This window comes from Bombina bombina, chromosome 6, assembly GCF_027579735.1.
Source record: "Bombina bombina isolate aBomBom1 chromosome 6, aBomBom1.pri, whole genome shotgun sequence".
Classification (NCBI taxonomy): domain Eukaryota; kingdom Metazoa; phylum Chordata; class Amphibia; order Anura; family Bombinatoridae; genus Bombina; species Bombina bombina.
The window spans coordinates 735,017,601-735,043,352 of NC_069504.1; the positions used below are offsets into that span (position 1 = coordinate 735,017,601).

Here is a 25,752-nt window from a genome sequence, read left to right on the forward strand (position 1 = left end):
AGTGCAGTCTGTATATTGAGTGGGGAGAGGGGTCTGTGTCACTCTTCTCAGTCATTTAAAAATTCTGCTGTAGCTAAAATGAAATATTAAATTATGTGATACTTATGTAGTTTATCCAATGCCACTCAGCAATACCTCAACATTTGGTTACTATGGTGGGTGATTGTTAGGCACTCTATATTACAGCAGGTATGTACTACCTTTTAAAAAAAAATAATAATAATAATCCTAGCCTGTGTAATACTGAGTAATGCACATATTGCTGTTTTTTCATTGTCCCACTCGCCTAAAAAAGGGTCACACTGCTTGATTATGTTGCTGGAAAGTTGTGTCATGTCTCTTCTCTTTTCAGTGATAAACAAGATTCTAAATAATTAATGTGATTCTGTATTAAGAAACCTGTGTTTTCATGGACAATGTAGAAACTCCAGTGAGTCTTCGGTATACAGTCTTTTTATAGAGAGAAATGAAGTCAGTGTATCTGGGTGGGCCTTTTATTACTTCATATTGGTTAAAACTACAGGACTCTTTAGATGTGTACTGTCCTTTTCTGGGACTAGAATGAAAGATTCTCAGGCATCAAATATCCTGGTATCCATCATGGCTTCCAAAATTGTACCACAAAGTTCTGACTAAAGCTAGCCTGTGAAGCGGAATCTTCATGTCATCCATAGGATTTTGTCAAAATAATGTAGAAGTAATTTTCTTGACAATTATCCACATTCAAAGTAAATAAAAATGTTCTCAAAATTGTCTTATTTTGCTGAAAAATCAGATAAAGAGAAACATTAAACTTAAACACCTATTTAACAAATTGACTAGTCTGAGACATAACTACAGGGATCTCAGAAGTCTGAACTGAGATTAGGCCTACACTGGCCCAGTAATCAGTAGTGACCACTATTGGGGCCTGATGGTGCCTTGGCTCCACCTGCATCATGCCTGGCCCCCATTTCTGAGGCCTTCCTGCAAAACTGGGCTTATAGTTTAAGGAAAGTAGTAGTGGTGACAGAATTTCCAAGAAAGCTGTCACAGTTTTGCTGTACAGAAAAATCTGCCACCATATTTCTATGCAAGCGCATATCCTCTGGAACAGCCGAACCTAGGGAAAAATAATCAGTTCTTCTTGCTCCCATGTGGGTGCCGGACAGGGGCGTATTTAGGTTTTGTGCTGCCCTAGGCACTCAAAATTCTGCTGCCCCCCACCCCACCCCAGGTTTAAGGCATTTTTTTAGACATAATATTTTTGGGGCAGGGTGTAAAAAATAAAAAAAATAATGTCTTTTTAAGTAGATATTCACCAGGGTTATTTTTTAAGACATTATTTTGCAAGTCAGATGATCAAAGTGTTTATATATCAGAAAAAAAATATCCTTCACTGTATGATAGTTAGTCAGTAGGTAGTTGTTTAACCTTAAACATCTACTTTGGTGATTGACAGTTATTTAAGCAAAATATTTGCTTGGATAAATATGTAATGAATATACAAACTGGCCTTTAAAAGTACTTAAAAAATACAACAGTAGTTATGATTTAGGAATAGTATCCTAGGGGATAAAGGCACATGATACAATCATAATAAAGTATATACTTGTATTGTTTCTGAATGTATTAAATGCATACAACATATTTTCAGTTGTGTTTGAAGTCACATAGTTGTATAGATTCACCAATAAATACTTATTCTTTGCATGTATGACAGATAGACAAACAGTAAATGTACAAGTATCTAGTGACTAATCCGTTTAAGTATTTTAATGCCTAATGAAGATGTATTGAAGGGAGAAAGGCATATGTTTTTTCACAGTGGTCACGTTGCAGTGCACACTGCACTGTGTAGTCTGTGTGAGTCTCAATCACGGGGTGGAGCCAGGAAGAATACCGCATTCCCTCTCAGTCCAGGCCAGGCTGCGCAAGTGAGCTCCGCCTCCACTGCCACCCACATACAATCCCATAGGATAGCAATAGCCGGGCCAGCCATTTAAGTCATTAGTAATTGGTTGATTTAGCCACCCGGCCCTGAGTTCAGTAGACTGGCCCTAGGGACCAAAAATTATGCTGCCCCTTAAAAATCTGCTGCCCTAGGCACCGGCCTTGTTGGCCTATGCCTTAATACACCACTGGTGTAAACCGAAAGAGTGCTGTTTTTTTTACAAAAAAATGTTTTTCTTTCCTAAGATATGGAGAGTCCACAACATCATTCAACTACTAGTGGGAATATCAGGCAAAGAGCACCACAGCGAAGCTGTTAAGTGTCACTCCCCTACCCATAATCCCCAGTCATTCTCTTTGCCTCTGTCAATGGAGGAGGTGAAGTTTGGTTTCTGAAGAAATGAATTCCTTTTTCAAGCAAGGATTTGGGTTTAGCCGAGTCCACATCAATCTCTTCAGTAGAGTAGTGGTGGCTTTTAAGCAGTTAGGAAGTTGTGAGGTAGTCCTTGCTTTGTTTCCTAACACATTGCTGCCCATGGTACAGAAAGCCAGAGTTGGTTACTCTGTTCTTTCTTTTTCTACAGGTTTCTGTAAGTAGTATGTGTCCTTTCACGCCTTGTGAGCTGTCTTCGTGCCGGACAGTTAGACTGCAGGTAAGTGCTTTTGTCTTCTAGGTCTTGGAGACTTGCACTTCAGAAGAATATGTCACATGCAGTAGATGGGGACATTTTTAAACTCCTTTATACAGGATTTTCTTTGGCAGTGGGCAGGCACATTATGTATGTTGAGACTTGGGGTAATCTTCCCTTTATTGGGACGTTTTTTCCTCTTTCGGCTAATTTTGTTGAAAAACTTTATTAGTATGTGTGTGGCTTATGTTTTATACAGAGATTGATGTATAAACTTAAAATGTGGCAGTTGGTTTACTTTGTTTGCTTAGCTAGAACAGGCTAACTGACAAACTGCTTGAGTTTGAAACAGCTGCAGCTACTTGCGTCTTATGTTGTAGGCAGAGGGAAATGCGCGCCTTTTACTTGTTGCATAGTTTCCTTTCTCTGCCGGTCATGTGACTTCTCTCTGCTGTCGGATATTCACGGAGCGGCGTCAATGAAGTTCAGTCTCTTCAGTGTCGATCTACTATACAATCGTTTTAGAGACTTCTGGCAGCCAAATTGTGGTATTAAAAATTCTTAAAGTGACAGTATTTAAAAAAAAGTCTACAATTTGGGACATTTTTTATTTAGTATTATGGACATGGACCAAGACTCTCTGTTTTTTTTACAAATGCTTGTTATGTCTAGAGGCACAAATTGTTTTGCCTATGTAATTCTGTGCTGTATTCTTAGCTGTATTCTTAGCTAGAACACTTCAATTTAAAGATAAATTGTTGCCCTCTGAGCCCAATGTCTCTCAGGATGATGCTGTTCAGGCAATGCCACAGCTTTCTCCTCAAACGTCCCAAGCCTCTATGGCATCACATACAGTGCCTTGCAGTTCCTCTCAGCCTCCTGCAGGACTTTATTAGCCTGCAGATTTTGCTACACAGGTATCTTCTGCAGTATCTGCAGCATTATCTGCTTTTCCTATGCTGGGAAAACGCAAGAGGAAAATTAGACATTCAGATAGTAAGGTTTCTGTTCCACCTACTGCTATGCAAGTTGCCCTCCCTTATAAGCCTGATGAGGAGGATACGCCGATAGCCTCTGAGGGTGAAATCTCAGATTCGGACAGTATTATTCCTTCATCTGATAAACTTCAGATTTAAGCTTGAACACCTTTGTGTACCCTTAAAGGAGGTATTGGCTACTTTGTACAACTCCGATACTTCTGTCGTTGTCAACCCTAAGAAGTCTAGTAAACATAATAAATACTAATGTTCCTTCCTCTGTGGAAGTTTTTCCTGTCTTAGACCGTGTGACAGAGATTATTTCATAGGAATGGGAGAAGCCAGGGATTCCTTTCTTCCCGTCTCCCGTATTTAAATCAAATGTTTCCTGTTGCTGACTCCATTAAAGATTCTTGGCGAACGTTGCCTAAAATAGAAGGGCTATTTATACTCTAGCTAAGAGAACTACGATCCCTATAGAGGATAGTTGCTCCATTAAGGATACCATGGACAAAAAGCTGGAAGCTTATTTGAAGAAGATGTATGTTCATCAAGGTCTTCAATGGCAACCTGCAGTTTGTATTGCCACAGTAGCAAGTGCAGCATCTTATTGCTGCAACGCCTTGTCTGAATCAATTTTAGTAGAGAGTCCATTGGAGGAGATACAAGATAGGATTATAGCTCTCAAACAAGCCAATTACTTTATTTCTGATGCTAACATGCAAGTTATTAGACTGGGAGCCAAGATGCCTGGCTTCATTGTCTTAGCCCGCAAGGCATTGGTGCTAAAATCTTGGTCAGCTGATGTTACCTCCTAAGTTCAAGCTTCTGGCGCATCCTTACAAGGGGAAGACCTTGTTCGGACCTGGTCTGGCAGAAATAATTTCTGATATTACGGGTGGAAAAGGGTCTTTTCTACCGCAAGACAAGAAGAATAGACTCAAAAAGACGTTAAAGTAATTTTCATTCCTTTCGTAACTTCAAAGGTCAAATGTCTTCCTCTCCCTCTTCCAACAGGAGCAGTCTTGGAAGCCCAATCAGTCTTGGAATAAGGGGAAGCAATCAAAGAAACCCTCAGCTGAGTCTAAGTCAGCATGAAGGGTCGGCCCCCGGTCCAGGATCAGATCAAGTGGGGGGCAGACTTTCCCTGTTTTGTCATACGTGGAGACGAGATGTCCCAGATCCTTGGGCTCTGGACATAGTATCTCCTGGTTACAAAAAAGAATTCAAAACTTTCCCTCCCAGGGGCAAATTCCACCTCTCAAGATTATCTACAGACCAGGTAAAAAGAGAGGCATTCAGGACCTTTCCTCCATGGGAGTATTTGTTCCAGTTCCAGTAAGGGAACAGGGTCTAGGATTCTATTCAAATCTGTTCATGGTGCCCAAAAAAGAGGGAACTTTTCTAGCCATTTTAGACCTAAAGTGCCTCAACAAGTTTCTCAGGGTACCATCCTTCAAAATGGAAACCATTCGTTCCATTCTTCCTTTGGTCCAAGAGGGTCAGTTCATGACGACCATAGACCTGAAGGATGCATATCTTCATGTTCCCATCAACAGGGATCATCACAAATTCCTGAGATTCGCCTATCTAGACAAACACTTTCAGTTTGTGGCTCTTCTGTTTGGCCTTGCCACAGCTCCCAGAATTTTCTCAAAGGTTCTGGGGGCTCTCTTGGCAGTGATCAGGTTTCGGGGAATTGCAGTGGTGCCCTACCTGGATGACATATTGTTTTAGGCGCCATCTTTTCAACAAGCAAACTCTCATACAGAGATCTTGTTGTCTTTTCTACGTTCCCACGGTTAGAAAGTGAATCTGGAAAAGTTCCCGTGTTCCAGCTACAAGGGTGTTTTTATTAGGGACCATAATAGATGGTGTTCGATTCTTCGTTTGCTTGGGGGAGACTCTCTTGGTGATATATTCACACACTGCTTACTTTGTTTTTAATTCTGTACGTGTTACTTTGTACTTGTGCTTTTTTTACTCAGTTAAAACTTTTACTCTTAGAGAGTGTGTTGCGCTCTTGTCTTTTTGTTCTTTCTTAGTTACCCAGATTAAAGGAGTCATCAGAGACCCTTTGGCCACAGAGAGCGGCATCTTTACCAACTATCACACTCTGAAGCTGTGACGACAGGAGTTCTGTATCTGTGGAAACTCTATAACGAATAGCCTGCATTGTTTCCAGCTGGGACTTTTAACCACATTATTAACTTGGTTACTAGCTTCATCCTAAGGTCGGTGTACCCACTTGTATTGTGTGGAACTTGTTTTGGGACATTGACAGATTCCCCATTGGTGCGCTTAAGGACAACATACCATAAACTTTTTGCACAACGGGGTACTGTTACCTTTGTCTCAATTCCGGATTCCTATATATCAGCAATTGCTGTACATATTTAGGTGTATATATTTGTACATCTTTAGTATTTAGGGAAGCGCTTATGTGTTTAGCTTTTTTCTACCATAATAGATTCCCTATCTAAGAAAAAAATTCTGACGGAGGTCATAAAATCAAGAATTCTCTCCTCTTGCCTCTCTCTACAGTCTACTGTTCGGCCATCAGTGGCTGAATGTATGGAGGTAATTGGTCTCATAGTCGCTTCCATGGACATGGCTCTGCAATTATACATGTTCAGACAATGGAACAGAAACCATTCAGATCTGTTTCAGAGGATAGATCTAGACCAGTCGACAAGAAACTCTCCCGTGGTGGCTTTCTCAGGACCATCTGTCTCAGGGCACATGCTTCCAGAGACCTTCCTGGGTGATTGTGACCACAGACGCCAGCCTGCTAGGCTGCGGAGCAGTCTGAGACTCGTTAAAGGCGCAGGGACTATGGACTCAGGAGGAGTCTGCTCTTCCCATAAACATCTTGGAATTGAGAGCGATTTACAATGCTCTGATGGCTTGGCCTCAATTGTCCTTAGCCCGGTTTATCAGGTTTCAGTCAAACAACATCACCTTGCGGATAGGGCAGTTCTTCATACTAAATTGGGGTTTCTTTCTTTACATCAACCACCAGGGAGGAACTCGGAGTGCCTTAGCCAATTGTTGTCTATCTGCCATCCACATTCCTGGAGTGGACAACTGGGAAGCGAATTTCCTGAGCAGACAGATATTTCATCCCAGGGAGTGGGCTCTCCATCTGGAGGTGTTCTCCAGGTTAACCCTCAAATGGGGGGTGCTGGAGTTGGATCTGATGGCATCTCGGCAGAACGCCAAGCTTCCAAGGTACGGTTCGAGGTCAAGAGATCCTCAGGCCACTCTGATAGATGCTCTGGTGGTTCCTTGGGATTTCGGTCTAGCATACCTGTGTCTCCGTTTGCACTCCTTCCATGAGTTATTGGCCGTATCAAACAGAAGAGAGCATTGCTAATTCTAATAGCTCCTGCATGGCCTCGCAGGATCTGGTATGCAGACCTAGTGAAGATGTCTTCTCGGCCAACTTGGCGGTTGCCTCTGAGGAAGGACCTTCTAACTCAGGGTCCATTCCTCCATCCAAATCTCATTTCTCTGAAGCTGACTGCTTGGAGTTTTAATGCTTAGTTCTGTCTAAGCGTGGATTTTCTGAGTCGGTCATAGAGACCATGATCCAGGCTCGCAAGCCTGTTACTCAAAAAATTTACCATAAGGTATGGCATAAATACTTTTATTGGTGTGAATCTAAGGGCTACTCTTGGAGTAGGGTCAGGATTCCTAGAATCTTGTCTTTTCTCCAGGAGGGTCTGTTGAAAGGGTTGTCATTCAGTTCTCTGAAAGGTCAGATTTCTGCATTACACAAGCATCTGGCAGCTGTGCCAGATATTCAATCTTTTTGTCAGACCCTGGTCAGAATCAGGCCTGTGTTTAAACCTGTTGCTCCTCCTTGGAGCCTTAATCTTGTTCTTAAAGTTTTGCAGCAGGCTCTGTTTGAGCCAATGCATTCTATAGATATTAAGTTGCTATCTTTAAAGGTTTTGTTTCTTATTGCTAGCTCTTCTGCTCTGAGCGTTTTGGAGCTCTCAGCTTTGCAGTGTGATTCACCTTACCTTATCTTTCATGCAGATAGGGCGGTTCTTCGTACTAAATTGGGGTTTCTTTCTAAAGTGGTTTTGGATAGAAATATTAATCAGGAAATTGTTGTTCGTGCTCTCTGTCCCAATCCTCCTTCTCATAAAGAACGTCTGTTGCACAACTTTGGTTGGACTAAGGATTTTTGCCAGTCTTCTGCCCTATGTGTTTGTTTCTCAGGAAAGCGTAAGGGTCAAAAGGTTACTGCTACTTCTCTTTCCCTCTGGTTGAGAAGTATAATTCGTTTTGCTTATGAGACTGCTGGACAGCAGCCTCCTAAGAGAATTACAGCTCATTCTACTGGGTCTGTCTCCTCTTCTTGGGCTTTCAAAAATGAAGCTTCTGTGGAACAGATTTGCAAGGCTGCAAGTTGGTCCTCTCTGCATACTTTTTCCAAATTTGATACTTTTGTCTTGACTGAGGCCTCTTTTGGGAAAGGTTCTTCAAGTGGTGTTACCTTCTGTTTAGGTCTGCTTGCCTTGTTCTCCCTCCCTGTTTATTTAGTGTCTTCTAGCTTGGGTATTGGTTCCCACTAGTAATTGAATGACATAGTGAACTCTCCATATCTTAGGAATGAAAAAAAATGTTATGCTTGCCCGATAAATTTCTTTCTTTCCGGATATGGAGAGTCCACGACCCCACCCTTTATTAAGTCAGTTATTTTTTACTAAACCTCAAGCACCTCTACACCTTTGTGTTATTCCTTTTCCATTTCCCTTCGGTCAAATGACTGGGGATTATGGGTAGGGGAGTGAAACTTAACAGCTTTGCTGCTCTTTGCCTCCTCCTGCTGGAGTGATATTCCCACTAGTAATTGAATGACGTTGTGGACTCTCCATATCCAGAATGAAAGAAATTTATCAGGCAAGTATAAATATAGTTTTTTTCGTAATTAGTGTTACAAGTATTTTTTGTAATTTTAGATTTTAGAAGTGTTAGTTTTTTTTTAATTTGTAATTTTGATTTTTTTTTAAAAAAAATGTATTAGAATAGTTATGTTAGGTTAATTTATAGTTTAAACTTAGTTTTCTTTTATTTCACAGATAAGTTTTTATTTATTTTAAGATAGTTATATTGTAATTTTAATTTAAAGTTAGGGGGTGGTTTAGGGGTTAATAGTTTAATTTAGTGTTTTGCGACGTGGGGGGCTGGCAGTTTAGGGGTTAATAGGTTTATTTAGTAGCGGCAATTTGGAGGGCCAGCGGTTTAGGGGTTAATAGATTTATTTAATGGTAGCGATGTGGGAGGCCGGAGGATTAGTGGTTAATAGGTTTATTTAGTGGCAGCGATGTGGAAGGCCGGAGGTTTAGGGGTTAATAGCTTTATTATAGTGTTGGCGATGTCGGGGAGCGGCAGATTAGGGGTTATTAGCTTTATTATAGTAACAGCGATGTCGGGGAGCAGCGGATTAGGGGTTAATAGCTTTATTATAGTGGCTGCAATGTCGGTATTGGTGGATTAGGGGTTAAAAACTTTCATTAGTGTCGGCGACATCGGGAGCGGCAGATTAGGAGTTAATAACTTTATTTAGGTGCCCCCAATGTCGGGGTGGCAGATTAGGGGTGTTTAGATGGGGTTTATGTTGGGGTGTTTAAACATAACTTTTTTTTCCCCATAGACATCAATGGGATTGCGTTAATGGAGATTTTTCATTCCGCACTTCAGGTGTTTCTAACCTCCTAAATTCTAATAGCCTATTGTGTTTAGTTGGTGGAACCCAGTCTATCATTTGTACCTTTAAAGAGACAGGATTACTATTATGGTATTCCAAAAAATGTTTAGGGACACTTGCACCGAGATTACGAGTTTTGCGGTAACAGGGGTGCGTTGCTAACAAGCCTTTTTTTTTCACCGCTCCCTTAAGACAACGCTGGTATTACAGGTTTTTTTAAACCTGGTGTTAGCCGCAAAAAGGTTAGCATAGAGCAAAATTTAGCTCTACATCTCACCTCAATACCAGCGTTGCTTACGGTAGCGGTAAGCTGGCTAAACGTGCTCGTGAACGATTTCCCCATAAAAAACAATGGGGCAGATTCAGCTGGAAAAAAACCTAACACCTGCAAAAAAGTAGAGTTCAGCTTCTAACGCAGCCCCATTGATTCCTATAGGGAAATACATTTTATGTCTACACCTAACACCCTAACATGAACCCGAGTCTAAACACCCCTAATATTACACTTATTAACCCCAATCTGCCGCCCCCGACATCGTCGCCACCTACATTATATTATTAACCCCTAATCTGCCGCTCCGGACACCGCCGCCACCTACATTATACTTATGAACCCCTAATCTGCTGCCCCCAACATCGCCGCCACCTACATTATATTTATTAACCCCTAATCTGCCCCCCCCCAAAGTCGCCGCAACTTAACTACACTTATAAACCCCTAATCTGCCGCCCCATCGTCGCCGCTACTATATTAAATTTATTAACCCCTAAACCTAAGTATAACACCCCCCTAACTTAAATATAATTTAAATAAATCTAAATAATATAACTACAATTAAATAAATTATTCCTATTTAAAACTAAATACTTACCTATAAAATAAACTATAAGATAGCTACAATATAACTAATAGTTACATTTGTATCTATCTTAGGGATATATTTATTTTACAGGCAACTTTGTATTTATTTTAACTAGGTAGAATAGTTATTAAATAGTTATTAACTATTTAATAACTTCCTAGTTACCTGTAAAATAAATCCTAACAATTACACCTAACACTACACTATCATTAAATTAATTACCTAAACTAACTACAATTAACTACAATTAAATACAATTAAATTAAATAAACTAAAGTACGGAAAAAACCCCCACTAAATTACAGAAAATAAAAAAATAATTACAAGAATTTTAAACTAATTACACCTACCTAATTCCCTACCCTATACTAAATTACAAATAGCCCTTAAAAGGGCCTTTTGTGGGGCATTGCCCCAAAGTAATCAGCTCTTTTACCTGTAAAAAAAAAATACAATTCCCCCCAACATTAAAACCCACCACCCATTGCATCAGCCAATAGGATTTATTCTACCTTAATTCCGATTGGCTGATAGAATCCTATCAGCCAATCGGAATCCAAGGGACACCATTGGATGACGTCATTTAAAGGAACCTTCATTTGTCGGGAGTCGTCGGAAGAAGAGGATGCTCCGCATCGGCTGGCTTCAAGATGGACCCACTCCGCTCTGGATGGATGAAGATAGAAGATGCCGTCTGGATGAAGACTTCTGCTCGTCTGGAGGTCCTCTTCTGGCCGGATCGGATGAAGACTTTTGCCCCTCTGGAGGACCACTTGTGCCCGGCTGGGTGAAGACGGCTCAAGGTAGGGTGATCTTCAAGGGGGTAGTGTTAGGTTTTATTAAGGGGGGATTGGGTGGGTTTTAGAGTAGGGTTGGGTGTGTGGGTGGTGGGTTTTAATGTTGGGGGGTATTGTTTTGTTTTTTTACAGGTAAAAGAGCTGATTACTTTGGGGCAATGCCCCACAAAAGGCCCTTTTAAGGGCTATTTGTAATTTAGTATAGGGTAGGGAATTAGGTAGGTGAAATTAGTTTAAAATTCTTGTAATTATTTTTTTATTTTCTGTAATTTAGTGGGGGGTTTTTCCGTAAAAAAACAAAACAATACCCCCCAACATTAAAACCCACCACCCACACACCCAACCCTACTCTAAAACCCACCCAATCCCCCCTTAATAAAACCTAACACTACCCCCTTGAAGATCACCCTACCTTGAGCCGTCTTCACCCAGCCGGGCACAAGTGGTCCTCCAGAGGGGCAAAAGTCTTCATCCGATCCGGCCAGAAGAGGACCTCCAGACGAGCAGAAGTCTTCATCCAGACGGCATCTTCTATCTTCATCCATCCAGAGCGGAGTGGGTCCATCTTGAAGCCAGCCGATGCGGAGCATCCTCTTCTTCCGACGACTCCCGACAAATGAAGGTTCCTTTAAATGACGTCATCCAATGGTGTCCCTTGGATTCCGATTGGCTGATAGGATTCTATCAGCCAATCGGAATTAAGGTAGAATAAATCCTATTGGCTGATGCAATGGGTGGTGGGTTTTAATGTTGGGGGGAATTGTATTTTTTTTTTACAGGTAAAAGAGCTGATTACTTTGGGGCAATGCCCCGCAAAAGGCCCTTTTAAGGGCTATTTGTAATTTAGTATAGGGTAGGGATTTTATTATTTTGGGGGGCTTTTTTATTTTATTAGGGGGATTAGATTAGGTGTAATTAGTTTAAAATTCTTGTAATTATTTTTTTTCATACTTTAGTTTATTTAATTTAATTGTATTTAATTGTAGTTAGTTTAGGTTATTAATGTAATGATAGTGTAGTGTTAGGTGTAATTGTAACTTAGGTTATGATTTATTTTACAGGTATATTTGTACTTATTTTCACTAGGTAGTTATTAAATAGTTAATAACTATTTAATAACTATCGTACCTAGTTAAAATAAATACAAAGTTGCCTGTAAAATAAATATAAACCCTAAGATAGATACAAATGTAACTATTAGTTATATTGTAGCTATCTTATGGTTTATTTTATAGGTAAGTATTTAGTTTTAAATAGGAATAATTTATTTAATTGTAGTAATTTTATTTCATTTTATTTAAATTATATTTAGTTATGGGGGGTTACACTAAGGTTTAGACTTAGGTTTAGGGATAAATAAATTTAATATAGTAGCGGCGACGTTGGGGGCAGCAGATTAGGGGTTAATAAATGTAGGTAGGTGTCGGCGATGTTTGGGACAGCAGATTAGGGGTTAATAAAATGTAACTAGTGTTTGCAAGGTGGGAGTGCGGGGGTTTAGGGGTTAATATATTTATTAATGTGGAGGCGATGTCCGGTCGGCAGATTAGGGGTTAAAAACTTTAGTTAACTGTTTGCGATGTGGGGGAGGGCCTCGGTTTAGGGGTCAACAGGTAGTTTATGGGTGTTAGTGTACTTTTTAGCACTTTAGTTAAGAGTTTTATGTTACGGCGTTAGCCCATAAAACTCTTAACTACTGACATTTAAATGCGGTAGGAGTCTTGACAGGAGAGGGTCTACCGCTCACTTCTTCCAAGACTCGTAATACCGGCATTAGGCAAGTCCCATTAAAAAGATAGGATACGCAATTTACGTAAGGGGATTTGCAGTAAGCTCAAATCGCGGAAGAAAAGTGAGCGGTACACCCTCTCCTGCCAGACTCGTAATACCAGCGGGCGTTAAAAAGCAGCGTTGGGACCTCTCAATGCTGCTTTTTAACCCTAACGCAAGACTCGTAATCTAGCCGTATATTTGGTGAGTTTTTCCTTTATGTTATATATGTTTTCATTCACCCTAAGTCTAATTTTACGTTTTGTACGGCCAACATATAACAGGCCACACCGACATTCTAAAAGATATACCACAAATGTTGAACCACAATTGCTCTCTTGAAAAGTAAATGCGTTTGCTCGAGCTCAATTAAATTTAACACGTGTCTTGATAGTTCTGGTTAACTGTTATGCTCCACTAAAAAGTTGCACAAAAACATTAAAATAACATTTAAAAGTACAGTTAGACTCATAATAACACTATCTAATAAAAATAAGATAGGAGATGTCAGATGTTACAAAAAAAAGGCATGCTAAGGGCTTTATAATATCTAAAGATGTATATGTATATGTGTATATGTATGTGTGTATATGTATATGTATGTGTGTGTGTGTATATATATATAAACAGTTGTGCTCATAAGTTTACATATCCTTGGCATTTCTATCTGCCATCTACATTCCGAGTGGACAACTGGGAAGCGAATTTCCTGAGCAGACAGATATTTCATCCCAGGGAGTGGGCTCTCAATCTGGAGGTGTTCTCCAGGTTAACCCTCAAATGGGGGGTGCTGGAGTTGGATCTGATGGCATCTCGGCAGAACGCCAAGCTTCCAAGGTACGGTTCGAGGTCAAGAGATCCTCAGGCCACTCTGATAGATGCTCTGGTGGTTCCTTGGGATTTCGGTCTAGCATACCTGTTTCCTCCGTTTGCACTCCTTCCATGAGTTATTGGTCGTATCAAACAGAAGAGAGCATCGCTAATTCTAATAGCTCCTGCATGGCCTCGCAGGATCTGGTATGCAGACCTAGTGAAGATGTCTTCTCAGCCAACTTGGCGGTTGCCTCTGAGGAAGGACCTTCTAACTCAGGGTCCATTCCTCCATCCAAATCTCGTTTCTCTGAAGCTGACTGCTTGGAGTTTTAATGCTTAGTTCTGTCTAAGCGTGGATTTTATGAGTCGGTCATTGAGACCATGATCCAGGCTCGCAAGCCTGTTACTCAAAAAATTTACCATAAGGTATGGCATAAATACTTTTATTGGTGTGAATCTAAGGGCTACTCTTGGAGTAGGGTCAGGATTCCTAGAATCTTGTCTTTTCTCCAGGAGGGTCTGGAGAAAGGGTTGTCATTCAGTTCTCTGAAAGGTCAGATTTCTGCATTACACAAGCATCTGGCGGCTGTGCCAGATATTCAATCTTTTTGTCAGACCCTGGTCAGAATCAGGCCTGTGTTTAAACCTGTTGCTCCTCCTTGGAGCCTTAAAGGGACAGTATACTGTAAAATAGTTTTTCCCTTAATGTGTTTACAATTGCTTTTTTTACCAACTGCAGAGTAAAAAATGTATGAAAATTAGCTTTTTAAGGCTTATTTGTGTATATTAAAACTCTGATTTTGTGTTTTAAAGCCACAACCTAATAAAATGGGTTGAGCTTGTAGGTATAATCCGATCTCATTACTGTATCACATTGTGCAAATATACCTGCTTCTTTATCTTATATCTGTCCTTAAAACAATCACCATTACTTTGAGAGAACAATGGAAAAATCAACATTTTATTACCTTATCTCTGCTATATCGCACTGGGAGTGTAATTTCTTCAGCTGGCTGTGTTTACAAAGCTTATCTATAGCTGGTACGCGCGGCCACAAACTTTCAGAATAGGTGGGGATACCACATGCTAAATCAACAATTTCAAATGCCAATATAAGGGTAAAGGAGCTACTTGTAAACAATTTAATACACTCCAGCAGGTAAAGTGGATCATTGGGAACAAATTAAAGGGGAGAAAATTTTTGAGTAAACTGTCCCTTTAATCTTGTTCTTAAAGTTTTGCAGCAGGCTCTGTTTGAGCCAATGCATTCTATAGATATTAAGTTGCTATCTTTAAAGGTTTTGTTTCTTATTGCTAGCTCTTCTGCTCTGAGCGTTTTGGAGCTCTCAGCTTTGCAGTGTGATTCGCCTTACCTTTTCTTTCTAAAGTGGTTTTGGACAGAAATATTAATCAGGAAATTGTTGTTCGTCCTCTGTCCCAATCCTCCTTCTCATAAAGAACGTCTGTTGCACAACTTTGGTTGGACTAAGGATTTTTGCCAGTCTTCTGCCCTATGTGTTTGTTTCTCAGGAAAGCGTAAGGGTCAAAAGGCTACTGCTATTTCTCTTTCCCTCTGGTTGAGAAGTATAATTCGTTTTGCTTATGAGACTGCTGGACAGCAGCCTCCTGAGAGAATTACAGCTCATTCCACTGGGGCTGTCTCCTCTTCTTGGGCTTTTAAAAATGAAGCTTCTGTGGAACAGATTTGCAAGGCTGAAACTTGGTCCTCTCTGCATACTTTTTCCAAATTTGATACTTTTGTCTTGACTGAGGCCTCTTTTGGGAAAGGTTCTTCAAGTGGTGTTACCTTCTGTTTAGGTCTGCCTGCCTTGTTCTCCCTCCCTGTTCATTTAGTGTCCTCTAGCTTGGGTATTGGTTCCCACTAGTAATTGAATGACATAGTGAACTCTCCATATCTTAGGAATGACATTTTTTTTTATGCTTGCCCGATAAATTTCTTTCTTTCCGGATATGGAGAGTCCACGACCCCACCCTTTATTAAGTCAATTATTTTTTACTAAACCTCAAGCACCTCTACACCTTTGTGTTATTCCTTTTCCATTTCCCTTCGGTCGAATGACTGGGGATTATGGGTAGGGGAGTGAAACTTAACAGCTGCTCTTTGCCTCCTCCTGCTGGCCAGGAATGATATTCCCACTAGTAATTGAATGACGTTGTGGACTCTCCATATCCAGAAAGAAAGAAATTTATCAGGCAAGTATAAATATAGTTTTTTCGTAATTTAGTGTTACGAGTATTTTTTGTAATTTTAGATTTTAGAAGTGTTAGTTTTTTTTTAATTTGTAATTTTGATTTTTTTATTTTTTTTTTAAATGTATTAGAATAGTTATGTTAGGTTAATTTATAGTTTAAACTTCTTTTATTTCACAGTTAAGTTTTTATTTATTTTAAGATAGTTATATTGTAATTTTAATTTAAAGTTAGGGGGGTGGTTTAGGGGTTAATAGTTTAATTTAGTGTTTTGCGACATGGGGGCTGGCAGTTTAGGGGTTAATAGGTTTATTTAGTAGCGGCAATGTGGGGGGCCAGCGGTTCAGGGGTTAATAGATTTATTTAGTGGTAGCGATGTGGGAGGCCGGAGGTTTAGTGGTTAATAGGTTTATTTAGTGGCAGCGATGTGGGAGGCCGGAGGTTTAGGGGTTAATAGCTTTATTATAGTGTCGGCAATGTCGGGGAGCGGCAGATTAGGGGTTATTAGCTTTATTATAGTAACGGCGATGTCGGGGAGCAGCGGATTAGGGGTTAATAGCTTTATTATAGTGGCTGCAATGTCGGTATTGGTGGATTAGGGGTTAAAAACTTTTATTAGTGTCAGCGACATCGGGAGCGGCAGATTAGGGGTTAATAACTTTATTTAGGTGCCCCCAATGTCGTGGTGGCAGATTAGGGGTGTTTAGACGGGGTTTATGTTGGGGTGTTTAAACATAACTTTTTTTCCCCCATAGACATCAATGGGATTGCGTTAATGGAGATTTTTCATTCCGCACTTCAGGTGTTTCTAACCTCCTAAATTCTAATAGCCTATTGTGTTTAGTTGGTGGAACCCAGTCTATGATTTGTACCTTTAAAGAGACAGGATTACTATTATGGTATTCCAAAAAATGTTTAGGGACACTTGCACCGAGATTACGAGTTTTGCGGTAACAGGGGTGCGTTGCTAACGAGCCTTTTTTTTTCACCGCTCCCTTAAGACTGGTATTACAGGTTTTTTTAAACCTGGTGTTAGCCGCAAAAAGGTTAGCATAGAGCAAAATTTAGCTCTACATCTCACCTCAATACCAGCGTTGCTTACGGTAGCGGTAAGCTGGCTAAACGGGCTTGTGCACGATTTCCCCATAAAAAACAATGGGGCAGATTCAGCTGGAAAAAACCTAACACCTGCAAAAAAGCAGAGTTCAGCTTCTAACGCAGCCCCATTGATTCCTATAGGGAAATACATTTTATGTCTACACCTAACACCCTAACATGAACCCGAGTCTAAACACCCCTAATATTACACTTATTAACCCCAATCTGCCGTCCCCGACATCGTCGCCACCTACATTATATTATTAACCCCTAATCTGCCACTCCGGACACCGCCGCCACCTACATTATACTTATGAACCCCTAATCTGCTGCCCTCAACATCGCCGCCACCTACATTATATTTATTAACCCCTAATCTGCCCCCCCAAAAGTCGCCGCAACTTAACTACACTTATTAACCCCTAATCTGCCGCCCCCATCGTCACCGATACTATATTAAATTTATTAACCCCTAAACCTAAGTCTAACACCCCCCTAACTTAAATATAATTTAAATAAATCTAAATAAAATAACTACAATTAAATAAATTATTCATATTTAAAACTAAATACTTACCTATAAAATAAACCATAAGATAGCTACAATATAACTAATAGTTACATTTGTATCTATCTTAGGGTTTATATTTATTTTACAGGCAACTTTGTATTTATTTTAACTAGGTAGAATAGTTATTAAATAGTTATTAACTATTTAATAACTTCCTAGTTAAAATAAAGACAAATTTACCTGTAAAATAAATCCTAACCTAAGTTACAATTACATCTAACACTACACTATCATTAAATTAATTACCTAAACTAACTACAATTAACTACAATTAAATACAATTAAATTAAATAAACTAAAGTACGGAAAAAACCCCCACTAAATTACAGAAAATAAAAAAATAATTACAAGAATTTTAAACTAATTACACCTAATCTAATCCCCCTAATAAAATAAAAAAGCCCCCCAAAATAATATAATTCCCTACCCTATACTAAATTACAAATAGCCCTTAAAAGGGCCTTTTGCGGGGCATTGCCCCAAAGTAATCAGCTCTTTTACCTGTAAAAAAAAAAAACAATACCCCCCCAACATTAAAACCCACCACCCACACACCCAACCCTACTCTAAAACCCACCCAATCCCCCCTTAATAAAACCTAACACTACCCCCGTGAAGATCACCCTACCTTGATTGGCTGATTGGAACAGCCAATAGAATGCAAGCTCAATCCTATTGGCTGATCCAATCAGCCAATAGGATTTTTTCTACCTAAATTCCGATTGGCTGATAGAATCCTATCAGCCAATCGGAATTCAAGGGACGCCATCTTGGATGACGTCATTTAAAGGAACCTTCATTCGTCGAGAGTCATTGGAAGAAGAGGATGCTCCGCGTCGGCTGGCTTCAAGATGGACCCGATCCGCTCCGGATGGATGAAGATAGAAGATGCTGCCTGAATGAAGACTTCTGCTCATCTGGAGGTCCTCTTCTGGCCGGATCGGATGAAGACTTCTGCCCCTCTGGAGGATCACTTGTGCCCGGCTGGTTGAACACGGCTCAAGGTAGGGTGATCTTCAAGGGGTTAGTGTTAGGTTTTATTAAGGGGGGATTGGGTGGGTTTTAGAGTAGGGTTGGGTGTGTGGTGGGTTTTAATGTTGGGGGGTATTGTATTTTTTTTTTACAGGTAAAAGAGCCGATTACTTTGGGGCAATGCCCCGCAAAAGGCCCTTTTAAGGGCTATTTGTAATTTAGTATAGGGTAGGGAATTGTATTATTTTGGGGGGCTTTTTTATTTTATTAGGGGGATTAGATTAGGTGTAATTAGTTTAAAATTCTTGTAATCATTTTATTATTTTCTGTAATTTAGTGTTTTTTTTCGTACTTTAGTTTATTTAATTTAATTGTATTTAATTGTAGTTAGTTTAGGTTATTAATTTAATGATAGTGTAGTGTTAGGTGTAATTGTAACTTAGGTATTTATTTTACAGGTATATTTGTACTTATTTTCACTAGGTAGTTATTAAATAGTTAATAACTATTTAATAACTATCGTACCTAGTTAAAATAAAAACAAAGTTGCCTGTAAAATTAATATAAACCCTAAGATAGATACAAATGTAACTATTAGTTATATTGTAGCTATCTTATGGTTTATTTTATAGGTAAGTATTTAGTTTTAAATAGGAATAATTTATTTAATTGTAGTAATTTTATTTCATTTTATTTAAATTATATTTAGTTATGGGGGGTTACACTAAGGTTTAGACTTAGGTTTAGGGATAAATAAATTTAATATAGTAGCGGCGACGTTGGGGGAAGCAGATTAGGGGTTAATAAATGTAGGTAGGTGTCGGCGATGTTAGGGACGGCAGATTAGGGGTTAAAAACTTTAGTTAACTGTTTGCGATGTGGGGGGGCCTCGGTTTAGGGGTTAACAGGTAGTTTATGGGTGTTAGTGTACTTTTTAGCACTTTAGTTAAGAGTTTTATGTTACGGCGTTAGCCCATAAAACTCTTAACTACTGACTTTTAAATGCAGTAGGAGTCTTGACAGGAGAGGGTCTACCGCTCACTTCTTCCAAGACTCGTAATACCGGCATTAGGCAAGTCCCATTAAAAAGATAGGATACGCAATTTACGTAAGGGGATTTGCGGTAAGCTCAAATCGCGGAAGAAAAGTGAGCGGTACACCCTCTCCTGCCAGACTCGTAATACCAGCGGGCGTTAAAAAGCTGCGTTGGGACCTCTCAATGCTGCTTTTTAACCCTAACGCAAGACTCGTAATCTAGCCGTATATTTGGTGAGTTTTTCCTTTATGTTATATATGTTTTCATTCACCCTACGTCTAATTTTACGTTTTGTACGGCCAACATATAACAGGCCACACCCACATTCTAAAAGGTATACCACAAATGTTGAACCACAATTGCTCTTAAAGTTGATCTCAAATGTTTCTGAGGCATCTGAGTAAGAAAAACTGGAGGACCTATTAATATGCTGACACATATTACATCTGGGTTTTGCACATTTTAATATAGCCTTCCATTTTAATAGCCAATTTCCTCCCTGGTTCACCTGGTTATTCATTCCTCTTTTAGTCCTCAGTCTACTTGGAATCAACAGAGTTTTGAGGATTCTCCGTGTCTTAAAAATAATCTGCTGCTTATATCCTATATAGGGCTCTCAGAGATTTCTGTAAACATTGAGAAGCAAACATTTTTTGCACATACTCAAACCCAACTCATTAAGTTGTGTAGTGCAGGTCCCATCTTCACAAGAAAATGTGATCAGCTTAAAATAAGCTTACTGCTCTTCAATTTATGCAAAATTGCCATATTAAGGAGTATAAGAAAACATGTTACATTTATCTCACATAAGTAATTCAGTCACGTATCAAATTATGCCACATAAAAAGTTTAAAATACCCACGTTAAAAATAAAAAGTTTTAAATACCCACGTTAAAAATAAAAGTCCTTTCATGGCAAACTTTAATAGACTGGAATGGCGACTAAAAATTGTCAGAATATTTTTTCAAGATATAAAGAGAATTGAAGTAATAAAATATGCATAAATAATGTGAGGCAGTGTTTTTCCCAGAACCTATTTAGGGCTAGATTACGAGTGGTGCGCTAACTGTTCCACACAAGAGATAAGGGGTTAATTTCAATGAAAATAGCATGCGTTGAAAAGTAAATGCGTTCGCTCGAGCTCAATTAAATTTAACACGTGTCTTGATATTCCTGTTTAAAAGGATCGCTGTGTCAAAACAGTATTTTTGAAGAAAAAAAACTGAGAATTTGCATATCTAATTTGCATATCTTACCCACAATTCTCTTGTGCATTGGAAACATTGTATATTAAGAATTTCTGGGGGAAAGCAAGCGGGGATACTTGCCTAGATGTACTAATTTCCTATGCAAATATTTACATTGATTTAATTTTGAGACATGGAGGATTTTAATTTCAGTTTTTTATCTCCCCCCATAATTTTAATAAATATATATATATATATATATATATATATATATATATAAACAGTTGTGCTCATAAGTTTACATACCCTTGGCCATTTCTTGGCCATTTTTCAGAGAATCTGAATAACACAAAAACTTTTCTTTCACTCATTGTTGGTGTTTGGCTGAAGCTATTTATTATCAATCAACTGTGTTTACTCTTTTTAAATCATAATGACAACAGAAACTACCCAAATGACCCTGATCAAAAGTTTACATATGCATGTGATTTTGGCCTAATAACATGCACATAAGGGATTAGATAGGAATGTGGGGAATTAGATCATTGATTTGGGAAAGTTATAATTGGCTGAAGAATGTTTTACATACCTGACATTTTGAAAATATTCTGCAGTTTGGTTTCTATAAAAGACCTTCAATGGTAACATGCGTCCAGCGATCCCCTCTGCCTTTTCCTGTAGCTGTCTCACCTGCTCCATTGCATAAGCTGCCAGGAATATAATCATCATTCCAATTATTATCAGAAAACCTCATTTGTATTCTAAATCCACACTTGTATCTTAAAAATCCATATAAAACTATAGTAAATAGGGAAATGCAATTTTAACTAACTCTTAAAATCAAAGATTAACGGATTATTTTGAGGAATTAAAGGGACAGTAATGTCAAAATTAAATTTTGGCAATCCATGCAGTTTTATACAACTTTCCAGTTTAAATCTACTTTCTAATTAGCTTCATTCTCTTGGACTACTAAGAGCTAGCAGCTGATTGGTGGCTGCACATATATTCCTCTTGCTGGCTCACTTAATACTAAGACAACAGAGCAAATTTGATAACAAAATAAGTTGGAAAATTGTTTAAATTTGTGGGCTCTACCTGAACCATGAAATATTTTTTTTGCGTTTCATGTTAATTTAAATAGACTGGTTGATTCAGAAGAAAGCACAATTTTACCACTATATAAATTACTGTTAAGGGGTCATAACAATCAACAGTCAACATACAGTACTTGCTATATATTTCAATGTCATAACTGCAGATTCAAATGATTAAAGGGACACTGAACCCAAATGTTTTCTTTCGGATGCAGATAGAGCATGCAATTTTAAGCAACTTTCTTGTTTACCCCTATTATCAAATTTTCTTCATTCTATTGGTATCTTTATTTGAAAAGCAAGAATGTAAATTTAGATGCTGGCCCATTTTTGGTGAACAACCTGCGTTGTTCTTGCTGATTGGTGGATAAATTCATCCACCAATAAAAAAGTGCTGTCCAGCGTACTGGACCAAAAATTGTCTGGCTCCTTAGCTTAGATGCCTTCTTTTTCAAATAAAGATAGCAAGAGAACGAAGAAAAATTGATAATAGGAGTAAATTGGAAAGTCTCTTAAAATTGTATGATCTAAATGAATCCCGAAAGAAAACAATTTGGGTTCAGTGTCCTTTTAATTTGAAGGGTTATAGATCAATTTTAGCAGAAAATAACAATGATCAGTTATGTTAACTAAAACAAAAAGGTATCCTTTGGCTAACTCAGAAACCATCAATATTCATTGAGAATAGGTACAAGGTTCCAAAGATATTTACTTGAGCCTTTTCAGTCACAAGAATTAGAGATATAGAAACACTGAGCAGACTAAATACAAGAGGAGGAGTGCCCTGCTCCAATGAGCTTACAGTCTTCAGATTTAAGGGTGAGGAGGCATAAAATGTTAAGTAGCTTGTCACATACATTGTAGCCACAGCAGTTATACAAGGCAGCTCATAATTTATTTTGTAAGTTAGGAATAAAAGGAAATGTCACAGAAGAAATGATAAGCCTCTAAATAGGTGATTTTTCAAAGAGGGCTTAAAGTTATGCAAAGAAGGAGGCTAATTAAGCAGGGTAAAGAGTTCCAGAGAGGAGAAGCTGCATGTGAGAATTCTTGGAGGGGCGAAAGAGAAGTAGTAATGATGGGAGAGGACTAACAAAGGTCACAGGTTGATCAAAAAGGACAGTTTGAGAGGGTGTGGTTTGGCGATAAGTAAGGAGCTAGAGTTGACTATAAGGTTGTTTAAAGCTTTATATGTATTTTAAACTAGATTCTAAAACATATGGTGAGCCATTGTAAGGACTTGCAGAGTAGGGAGGCTAATGTGGTTGGAAACTTAGGTGGATACGTCTAACTGAGACTTTAAAGTAGATTGGAGTGGGGAGGGATTGGGAAGGCCTCATTGGAGAGTTGAGTTTAAGTGTGGAAGAAAACTAAATATATCATTACCTGATAAATTCTTTTCTTTCTTAGTAGTGAGTCCATGAAATTCTATTTTTACAAATGGGAAACACATCACATGGCCACCAGGAAGAGGCAAAGACACCCCAATTAAAGCATTCAACTATCCCTCATACATCCCCTATCCTACCAGTAGTTTATATCGGAGGATAGGGAAAAGTAAGTGAGATACAATGGGTAGAGGTGAAAAACTTGAACTGCCGCAAATCACAATAAAATGGGGAGGGTACGTGAACTCTAACTACTAAGGCAGAAAAGAATTTATCAGGTAAGAATAAATTTAGTTTTCTTTCCAATGGAAGTGAGAGTCCACAAAATCATATTCTTACAAATCAGAATCTATACCAAAGCTGTGGAGTCCACAATAAAAAAGAAAGGGTTGGAATAATAGGCAAGGCAACTACCTAAATACTAGTCTCTATCGCCTGAAGAACCTTTCTGTCAGAAAAAGCCTCTGCAGAGGCAAAAACATCAAACTGGTAAAATGTAATGAACGTATGAAGAGAAGCAGCTTAGCCGATCTGTTCTACCAATGCCTCATTCTTGAAAGCCAAAGACGTAGATACAGAGTGGGTGGAATGGGTAGTGATACGTGCCGGGGGCTGAAGACCTGCCTCCATGTAAGCCATCCGAGTAAGATTCCTAAACCAAGAAGACAAGAAAGTATCAGTCGCATTCTGACCCTTGCGCTTACAACAAACAAGCTTTGTGACTGGCAAAAATCTTTAGTAACATGAAGGTAAAACTTTAATGCCCTTACCACATCTAAGGTTTAGGACATAAAGACGGCACCACAATCTCCTGATTTATGTTATCAGTCGAAACCTTATGCAGGAAACCTGTTTAAGTCCTCAAAACCACCTTATCCTGGTGAAAAAATAGATAAGGGGGGGGGTCACACTGGAGAGCCAACAACTCAGAAACTCTACGGGCATAAGAGAATAAAACTTTCCAGGAAAGTAACTTAATATCTAGGAAATGCATAGGTTCAAATGGAATATACTGCAAAACTTTAAGAACAAGATTAAGACTCCATGGAGGAGCAATTGGCTTGAATACTGGTCTGGTTCTAACCAGAGCCTGAACAAAGGATTGAACATCGGGCAACTGTGCCAACTTTTTATGTAACAAAACAGATATAGCCGAAATCTGGCCCTTAAAAGAACTGGACAAGAGACCCTTGTCAAGTCCCTCCAGAAGGAACTGAAGAGAATGTGGAATTCTCACCTTGTGCCAAGAAAACCCACGTTCAGCACACCAAGACAGGTAAACCTTCCACACCTTATGATAAATACGCCTGGTTAAAAGGTTTACGCACCAGGACATGAGTGTCATTCACAAACTTAAAAAATCCTCTCTGAGACAGAAATAGCTGTTCAATCTCCAAGCAGGCAGCCTCAGAGAATCTAGGTTTTGGTAAAAGAACGGACATTGAGCTAGAAGGTCCACCCTTTGAGGAAGACACCACGGAGGAGCAGACAACATTATGAGATCTGCATACCAAGTCCTGCGTGGTTACGCAGGAGCTTTCAAAATAAATTGCTGAAACCCTCTCCAGTTTGATCTTCGCCACAACTTGAGAAAGTAGTACCATCAAAGAAAAAAGATACACCAGACGATAACCCCAGGAAACTGCCAAAGCATCCACTACCTCCAAGTGAGGGTCCCGTGACTGAGATCCGTACCTTTTTTTTTTATTATTATTATCAGGTATTTGTAGAGCGCCAACAGGTTCCGCAGCGCTAAAACTAATGGTACCTCGGAATCTTGAAATTGAGACATGACACCATGAGATCTATCTCTGGATATCCCCATATTGAAACAATCTGGTTGAATATCTCCTGATTGGTAGACCATTCACTAGAGTGAGGAGTCTGTCGACTTGCAGAATTGCAGAGATTAGACATTGGTGACTTTCTGCCCAGTTCAGAATGTGAGTCACCTCCTTCATCGCCAATGAACTGTGAGCCTCCCCCTTGTTGGTTGACATACGCCACTGCCGTGACGTTGTCTGACTGAAATTGAATAGAACAGATGGAACTCAGCTAAGGCCATGCTATAAGTGCATTGAAGATGGCTCTGAGTTCCAGAATGTTTATAAGTAGAGACGCCTCCTGAATGGACCATGCTGTCTGAACTCTCCTGGAGCCCCAAACCACTCTCCACCCTGAGAGACATGCATCAGTAGTTATTATTTCCCAGGATGGATAAAGGAAGCTCATTCCCTGCACTACTGGCTCAGACACCAGCCACCAAGATAGAGAGTCCATAGTGACAGAATCCAGATTTATCACCTGAGATACATTTAAATTATCTCCAATTCCATTGCTTTAGCATGCGCAACTGTAGAGGCGACAAATGAAAGTGAGCAAATCGCATAGTGTCTGATGCTGCCACCATGAGCCCCACTACCTCCATACCCTGAGCTACTGAGGGATAGAGGGTAGATTGCAGACACCAACATGCTGACTCAAATTTGGTCTTCCACTGATCTGTAAGGAAAATCCTCATAACCACAGAATCTATAATCACTCCCAGAAAACTTACCTGAGGTACATGAGAACACTTTTCCAAATTTACTTTCCAACCATGACTCAGAAGAAGTTCTATGGTGATTTACCACCCAGGAGCAGCCTCTTTTAGACCAGTGTGCTTTTCCCAGAGGAAAACTTTCCTAA

At 39.3% G+C, this 25,752-nt stretch overlaps 1 protein-coding gene across 2 annotated transcripts in view; it reads right to left on the reverse strand.

The window, feature by feature from the left end:
• PHYHIP (phytanoyl-CoA 2-hydroxylase interacting protein) overlaps positions 1 to 25,752 on the reverse strand; it is a 345,321-nt gene that overhangs the window by 27,524 nt on the left and 292,045 nt on the right. For both annotated transcript variants that reach the window (XM_053717962.1, XM_053717963.1), the window contains one exon: positions 21,169 to 21,286. In XM_053717962.1, coding sequence (XP_053573937.1) covers positions 21,169 to 21,286 — 118 coding nt within the window. The remainder of the gene's footprint in view (positions 1 to 21,168; positions 21,287 to 25,752) is intronic.